We start from the raw sequence: 9218 nt of genomic DNA, 5'->3' as shown, positions 1-9218 counted from the left end.
AAGTTAACCTGAAGAATTTAGCGGTGAGTTGAATCTTCTTCAGATTGTTGACTCTTGATATTTATTTCCTTATTTTCCAGAACATAATGTATTAGGATCTGAGAGCTAAGAGAGTTGAGCATTCTGTAAACTTATGATCTTCCTTTCCTCACCCCATTTTGTACACTCAAATTTGACTACATATATGGTAACAGAGGCTTACATGCTTCAGTCAGCATTGAAAGCTGCAACTTTTCCGTCACATCTGGTGCTGATGCTTGCCATCACAGTCAGTCTGTTTACATTCTACAAAATTATATAGCACAACAAAAGCACATTCCTAATTCTAAATTAAAAAGCGCTGCTGACAGCTGTTTAACTTTTTTGTTCTGTTTTGACATCTGTTACAAACAGCTATCACTTTTCTCAGTAAGTAATACAGGCAAATTACCATTATTAGCATCACCTATGTTAGAAGCAGATTGGAATGCTGGTGGGGGGGGGGGGTTAATCTCGTCATTTGTTGGGGAAGTTCCTCTGGGTAAGAGCAAAACTATCAGCTTGTGTGGGAAATGATTATTCATTTTCTTGGAGCACCACATTCCCCCCATGTAACCCTCAAGAATTTTTTCCAGGTGACCTGCTTTGATGCTCTCCTTTTTTTTTGGTGGTCCGCTGATGCCCTGAGCATTCCATTGGGCGGCAAATGCCCAAAAAAAAGAATGTGTCCAAGCAACTTATTTTCAACATTATTTTTAATGAGTGTGATAATTCCAGTTTGACGAAAAATATGAATGGAAGGGGCACGAGTATTACATTACAGGCTTCTCAAGTCTGCTGCTAGAATAGGGTGGTTTCCTATTATTTTTTATTGCCTAAATCGAAAGATTATTACTCCTGGAGTACATATTTCACGCTTTTAGATTTTTAAATGAAGATATCTATTTTTCACGAATTAATTAAAAGTGAAAATTTTCAAGTGCGCGAAAACACGACAGCTAAGTATGAATGCTGGGAAACCTCCGTGTGACGTCGTTCTGATTCCTGCTGCTGCAAGTGAGGTGACCTTGGGGTGAGGCTTTGAGTGCTGATACTAGCAGGTAGCAGAGTACCCTGCTAGCAGGTAGCGCTTGGCTTAAATAAGGATTATTAATGCCTTATCAAAGGAAGGGAACTTTCCGACCGTGGCCAATTTTAATAGGTGATTATTAAGAGATGTTTCCCTGAGCTCTGTATCTCATGCATGCATTGGTAATCTCAGACGATGTAAAACTCCTATCTACCTACTTATATAGAAACTAGGTCCCTGTGACGTCACGTGGAGTGGCATGGCATGGGCGCCAATCTGGCCTTTTTCAAATGAGGATAAAATTGACCATTGCCATTCGTCTTAACCGGTATTTCTAAACCCAAATAATTTGTATATTATGAATACACTAATGGTGGGTAATGAATCACAATCAATGCCTTTCGTTTTCTTTGACTACCCTATTGTTGCTCTGCACGCATTAAGATCAATTTCAAAATTACCACTTGTGGCACTACCAGTCATCTATATCCACTTTTCACAAGGAAGTACATGGCAGTATTATGTAACTAAGCAAATACGTTATGAAAACCACACACAATGCAAGGTGTTGAAATGAAAGGTAGTTGCTCCTTTCCACTATCATTGGAATGCATACAACATGTTTTGGTCCACAGAGCCATCGTCTGGCATAAGACACCACAGTACATCACATTTATATGTTTTTTGGCGGGGTTGAGAAAACAGAAAAGAGGTTTATGCAACACAAAGGGTGCTGGGGAAAATGGGGATGAAACGTCACTTCTTGCCAAACACTTGCTGTCGACTTCTCATTCTTGTCATTTCCATCCAGATATTCTCTCCATGCTGTCAATCAGGGCAAGACACTTTAGGGCAATTTATAATTTTGCAAACTGATATGAATATGCTCATGAATGAACAAGTGTTTGTCACTTACTCTCCTCCTCTCCTTGGGATCCCAAAAACAAATGGTCAAATTCTTTCCTCACCCACTCTTTAACCGATCCCAACCTCCTCAGGGGTTTTTTTCCATCCACCCACCCCCTCTCTTCGTATTGTGTTGACCATTTTCTTCCGCCTGCAATCCCTGCCCCAACTTTCGCTAATTCTATCCTCACTCCTTCCTCAGTTGCCCTTTCCTGAAAAAAATGGATTAGATCTAGTGGATTAGGATAACTGGAAAATATGGATTAGGAAATCAAAAGGAAAGAGGAGAAAGGCTCCTGGAATTCTGCACAGAACACAAATTAGTGGTTGCCAACATGCTATTTAAGAATCACATGCGAAGAAGATATACATACATGGAAATTGCCAAGAGACAAGAGAAGATTTCAACTACATTATATTTTAGTGAAGCAGAGGTTTAGGAACAAGATATAGGACTGCAAAAGCTACCTGGGGGGTGATACTGACAGTGATCATTATCAAGTGATGATGAAATGCCACCTAAAATTGAAGAAATCAGCGAAGAACGCATGGCAATTAAAGAAACTAAAGAAGCAAAAAAATCAACATGCCTTTCAAGAAGTAATGGAGAGCAAGATGGGATTAGATCAGACTGAAAAATAAGTGGAGAATAGCTGGATAAATATGAAAAGTGGGCCTCAGGAGGCAGCTAGAGAAGTTCTAGGGAGAAGAAAATGTGTTAAGAAATAGCCATGGATCACGGATTAAGTCCTAGACCTTATTGAAGATTGGAGAAAGTATTAAAATCTGAATACTGAGAAAGGATAGGCTTGCATCAAGAGAATAAAGAACGAGATTTGCTGCAAAGCGAGGAAAGCCAGAGAAGCACGGATGAGGGACATATGCGAGGATGTGCAAAATAACCTCATACAAGGGAAAGTGGAAGCAGCCTATAGATTAGTGAGGAACTATTCCAAGGAACGAAGCACAAGAGGTATTACCATAAGGGACAAGAATGGAAATATTCTAATTGAAAACGAAGAAAAAGCTGAGAGATGGAAAGAATACCTGTAGGAATTATACAATGGAAGCAAACTTAGCTCAAAAATTGTCGAAGAGGAAAGTGAAGTATGAAAGGATGACATTGGAGCGAGCATCTTAAGATCGGAATTTGACGCTGCAGTAAGAGACCTGCGAAAGAATAAGGACCCAGGAATAGATGACATTCCAGCAGAGCTTATCAAAAATGCAGGAGAGAAGGTCTTAACTCAACTGTATAAAACTATCTGCTATACGTACTCAACAGGAGATTTACCTCGTGACTTTGAGAAGAACATCATCATTTGCATACTCTAAAAGAGGAGACCTGAGAAGTGCGAAGACTTTAGAATCATAAGCCTGAAGACAATCCATCTTACTCTGCTCTTCTTGGGATCCATCAGAGCAATTCAAACCCATAAAGTATCCAGTTTCGACACATAAGTGTGAAAGTGAGTCATGTGGCAAAGATGAAGCAGCTGGTGGGATCGTACGTCCTGATGCTCGTATCGTGGCCAGACGCAACATGTAGAGTAATTTTTGAAAATATATTTGTGTAGCAAGAATCTGAATGCGAAAAGGATGTGTAATCCCAAGTTATAGGCTTATTGTACCATTTGCTTCACTTTGTTAATAAAATCTATGCTGATGAATACTGTTTTACGACTTTTGTAATATGTGTGTGTTTGTCTTATAAGTATGCCACTGGTTGCTCATACCAACAAAAAACAGCAACAAAGCAGAGTGCAAGCTGTAATGAATTGCCAAAATAGAGGGCAAAAGTTGGCAAGGTGCCAGCTGTATCTTTTATCCCACTTCTTCCTTAGTCTGAACGCACTTATCATCGTCGTTTAGGTGTAGACTTCTTCTCTTCAGAATATTCTTGATGATGTGCCGTTAAAGTAAGTAGTCATTACTGCTGTACTTGCAATAGAGGAAATATACTTTGAAAAAAATTTGCTGGTAATGACCATTTACATATATGTATTAAAAATTATGCAGCATAATAATTACAACACGAGAGCATCTAAAAACTTCAGGATTGTCCCCCATAATCTAAACATGTACTGTAAAAACCCTGTGTATGCTGGAGTGAGTTTTTACAATGCTTTGCCGAAAGAGTTAAGGGAAATATGCTCTATGAGCACCTTTAAGAAAAAACTGTACTTGTATCTAGTAAGCAATTTTTGTTATTCTGTTGATGAGTATATGTCATTGCATTTGAATTTCTAATTTTTACTTTCATTGTTTATGTTTTGTTTTGTGTTGTACATACTTGACTTGTTCTATACATGTTGTCCACATGTCCGGGAACCAATAAAGAATTATTATTACGTGGCACACTGTTTTTATGGCATATACTTACAGTTATCTGATCGGCAGTCATTCAAATGACTCTTAAGTTATTCTACATTTATAATTATAACCAAATTAATGGCTTGTAACATTGAAATTGTGCAAAAGTACTAAATATTTGACAACAATTACATAAAACATGCAAAAATTTTTTTGATGTTATTTCGAACTTCTGAATTTTAGATCTCACCAACTTTGCTACATGAGAGGCTGCTGTATACTTCTCTCACTTAAAAGCAATGTTTGTATTGACCAACAATGTCTACAATGCAAACAATTTCCACATGCTGCTACTTGCTAAGGGTTGTTGATGGCTTAGTAATCACTTCTAATATCATCATTATCAATCTGTTTTTGATGTGCAATAATAATGAGAGGTGCATTTGTTGTAAGCAATTTCACTTTTGAGATGCATAAAAATAGCTGATTTGAATTGCAGACAGAATTATAAAAATGTACGGAAGAGGTCCTCTGCCATCATCTTCAATGATTAAAATTCCTCCATTTTCAATGGTATAGAATTATTTCTGTCAATATTTTTTCCTCTGGCATGCTCTTCAGCTGAGAATGGAGTGCCTTTATTGAGAATAAGCAGTGACTTTTGCCACAACCTCCGGTCCAAACCTCACAACCATTCACATCATAGCATTTGCTGGTATCCTATCAAAAGTAAACACCATGGAATTCTTTGTTTCCTTGGGAACTAGTGGAAAGCAATTGTACAGAGTTTCCACTTTGTTCTTGTGCCCACAAGTGTCAGATCAGGAAAGGCAACTCGCTTCCATTTATGTGTGCCACAGATTGGCAACTTTGGTTCCATCTATATTTCAGTCCAGGAACTACATTTCCATGCATCAGTTCAACATCTGTCCACAGCAATTTCAGATTTAATTCTAATAGGGAACTGGTTGGAAATTTTTGATAGATTTGGGTCATTTAAAACTCCATGGGGAGAAAATGTTTTCCACAACCTATATGAATATTTTGTTCTTCTAAAGTGATTGGCTCTCGAAGGAAAAGTGTTGGTGCAATGAGGAGAGGCTGTGTCACGGCAGGGGCCATGGCAGCCCTGAGAAGTCTACGGGCCCACCGAGGCCAGCATCTGCTTCCAGCAGGGACATGATGACGGCCATGGCGGCTTCATCGTTCCCGTCGGTCGAGGCGCCTGTGTCGTGAGGGGACTCGGGGAGCATTGGCGTGCCTGCTATCATGTCCATCATCTCGTCATCTGCAGGAATAGTCAACAACACTCATTGGCTTCATTCGGTTGCATGCAGACTAAGTTATTGTATCACTCAAGCTACAAAGCAAAAAATTTAATTCTGATTTTTGATTTAACATTACACTTGACTCGAGAAATCCAAGCACTGACAACAATCATTAGAGCATCTCAATGATTAAAATATAACAGGTTTCAGAAGTCATTAATAATTTGATGTGACTTTGATGAGTTAAAAGACATTGGAACGTAAGTATGTAATTAAATATCAAAATACCTTTAATCAGTGCATCAAGTCACATACCTTATATTTTGAACAATCGTGAAAAATCAACTGTGTCACTATGGGTAACTTTGGTTAATAAGTGGTTGAGTGAGTTTTTTTTCTATGCACTAAAAACATGTTCTTATAATAATTAGGTATAGGTACTTTTCACCTGGCATTACATCACACATTGAAAGAAGCCAATGGACTATCAAGGGATGAACGCTTTACCCCCTATTTATCAAAAGTTATGAGAGAAGAAATGTCTCCAAATTTGTCTTGTGTAGTTTACTTTTTTGTTATTTCTTTATAGTACTACATATTTGCTTTCATTTAGCTATATAATGTTATTATAACTTTGAAGTTTTATTATTTTTTCTCAACATCACCCTTACGAAAAACCACATCCATTTTTTCTGCTGTATTTTTTTCCCACTGTAATTTTCCTTTCCACAACCTTAATTTCTTAGTACATTTATTTACTTTTTTATGCTTTCATTTTTTTATACTTAAGGTATTTTATCCTGTTAAAATATGTAAATGCATGTATCATAATATGCAATTATGATTCCTAAAACAAGAGGATGATAAATGCAAGAGGCTGCGCTGACTTGTTCCTTTCCCTCACACCATTACTCCTTATCCTATGCATTCAACAAATCCATACCTCCCCACCCACACAGCACTTCCTGCTGGCCGACTTGAGCGCTTACATGCCCATGTAAGGGAATGCATATGCACTTTGGACCTGACCGAGTAAGCACAAGCAAGTCAATGTGGAGAGAGATCTCTCCCGGACAAGAGAAGGGGAACGAGGCCACTGAAGGCATCAGTGCACACATAACTGAGTGACCGATAAAATCTATTGAGTTATTGATGAATATAGTGCCTGATAAGGAAAATGTTTGGTTTGTGTCTTAACGTTCCCTTCCCCTCTCCCACCACCTACCAAGAGGCTTTACTCAAAATTATAAATACATACGTCAAAGCAGCTGCATTATATTACTGCAGCTTGTATTGGGGAAACATAATTCTAAGCAATTAAATTTAGGTACAAGATCATATCAAAATCAGGAAGAATTGTAATTATGGACTACGGATAACTATGAAAAAAAATCTCATTGCACAAAAATTGAGGCTTAAAGGATTTTTTCATGGATACAGAACAAGCTTCTACAGATAACTTATGTGGGTTTGGGAAAACTTAAAGGAATGCGATAAATATTAAAACAATTTCTGCATGTAAGTATCAGTAGATAATGGCTGAAAAATCTTTTCCATAACTTAAAAAAATTAGCATTGTTTTGAATTCAAAATTTTTCAACACCAATTAGTATATTCCCTATTTTTTTTAATGCCATAATTATTTTTAAACATGGCTGCAAACTTCAATCCTATCAGCACACTTTGGGTGGAATTCTATAACTTGAAGGCCTGAAGAAAAGGACATGGGATTCTGCTTTCTCCCAGAATTATCACCTGAAAATTCGTGCTAATTCTCTCTTATTTAATGGACATTTATCTAGTGCAAAAAAAAAGATGAAGAGCTAGTGCAGAGTATGAGAAGCATTTTGAGCAAATCCTCAAAAATGTAACGTTAGCCATAGAGACAATAGGATTATTTGTTTAATGTGAAAGGTGATCGCCCAGTTAAACGATTTTCCTAATTGGAGTGATGAGTACCATTATATAGACATGAAACCTTTGCTAATACATAACAGTCAATGCATTTTTTTCTGTCTGGCTTATCCAAATTGATATTAATTGGAAATTATAAGTTTTACGTGCTGCAATTAATTGAATATTTTATTTTTGACAAAAAACAGTCACATCAAAAGAATTATTACCAAGTCACTAGTCTAATGCAACTTTTAAAACAAAGCTATATGCAGGTGTGAAGTAATACATTTAATAATAATGACAAAAACCCAACCCGTCGGAGGGTATCGCCAGCAGCCAGTTGGGGGGACTAGAACGACTCATCCGCTCAGCGAGAGAAAGGGGGGCCTGTGAAAGCATGGGAGGGTAGGGGCCTTGGTGGGGATGGAGAGTGTTGTCTGGGTGTTCGGGAACTCTGCCTTCCTATATAGCAGCGAGCCACTGGAGAGAATACGGACGGGAGGAGCGAGTAAGATGGGGAAATTTTGTGAGGTCTTTTTATTTTCTAGGCAGAAACGTGCAAACTAAGTGATTTGTGCAGTTTGAATTTCCAGTATGTTCCATCTCGTTTGGGTCTAATGCTAATAACACAGGCCTGCATTTCTACTGTTCTACCATGTTTTTCAAGTTCTGTTGAAGGAGTACCCTATATTTTTGTGTGCTGAATCCGAAAACTGTCATATTTTTTCTAGATCGAGTCAGAACTCTTTTAAATTTGCCTTCTGTCAATTAGTAAACGGTCATATATGGAAGAAAATCGAAAATGTAAGAAGCACAATTATATGTGTACTAACGTGTAAAATATGTACAATTTAATGCATGCACACACCTACTTTTTCCAATTATTGCATGTAATAGTTATTACTTTCATCATTGGAATTTATATTAACACTATTTCAGCTAATTCAAGCAAAATTATGCTGTTGTAGTGAAAAATTCTCATCGCTTTTTGGGTGAAGTCTAATATAGGAACTAGTGATTCCTTGATAAATTGATAAATAAAAGTGACTAAACCATGAATAACAAAGTTAAGTATGTCGGAAATGCGTCAAATTTGGACTCATTCTTTTTTTTATTTGGTGTGAATTCTTATTCTTGAAATCACACTGAGGGAAAACACTAATTGCGGAAAGTTATTGGTTGTCACTGAAGAACAGTGTGACTCGGGCTATCAGCATGTTTCAAAAATTGAGGACCAGGAAGGCAGGTCACGTGAAAAGAGGGGAGCTGGCAAAGAGGAGAGGGGGAGAAGCTATTTGAAAGAATAACCACTTAATTCCCATCGCTCTCAGGTAATTCGAAACTTTTGCTTGACCTCAGTGAAATTTTCTGCGGCTATAGAACTCTGGGCTCTATCCATTCCTACTCCCCATTCCACTTCCATTTTTAATTTTTATCAGGGACATTACTTCCAGTCTTAAAAAATGTCAAAAATACAACGTGTTTGGTGTCATATCCTTTTGAATTATGTGCATAATAATGAGAATATTTCAGTATCCAATCAAGATACCTCATCATTTGCCGAAAGTCATGGTTAGAGACTTTTGGGCCCAATAGGTGACTCATTTTTTTGGCTCTGAAAAACAGATACATATTTGAAGAGGGGTGGCTGATGAGGATCAATTGGGGAGAAAGGGGGAGGGTTGCAACACGTATCTATTGTTCTCGTGCAACTTGATATTTTATTTCGAAGGGTTTATGGTTAACATATGACACCTGAGTGAGCAATGATGAGTGGTGGCAGAGTC

General features: G+C 37.7%; 1 protein-coding gene across 1 annotated transcript in view; it reads right to left on the bottom strand.

The window, feature by feature from the left end:
• Window positions 1-3938: 3938 nt before the first annotated feature.
• The window catches only part of LOC124158454 (protein cycle), a 190374-nt gene continuing 185094 nt past the window's right edge, over window positions 3939-9218 (bottom strand). The window contains exon 17 of the mRNA XM_046533544.1: window positions 3939-5555. Within this exon, the coding sequence (XP_046389500.1) occupies window positions 5374-5555 (182 nt within the window). The 3' untranslated portion in view covers window positions 3939-5373. The remainder of the gene's footprint in view (window positions 5556-9218) is intronic.

Source organism: Ischnura elegans, chromosome 5 (genome assembly GCF_921293095.1).
Source record: "Ischnura elegans chromosome 5, ioIscEleg1.1, whole genome shotgun sequence".
Taxonomy (NCBI): Eukaryota; Metazoa; Arthropoda; class Insecta; order Odonata; family Coenagrionidae; genus Ischnura; species Ischnura elegans.
The sequence above is the reverse complement of the archived record's forward strand: the minus strand, read 5'-3'. Positions and strand labels throughout refer to the sequence as shown.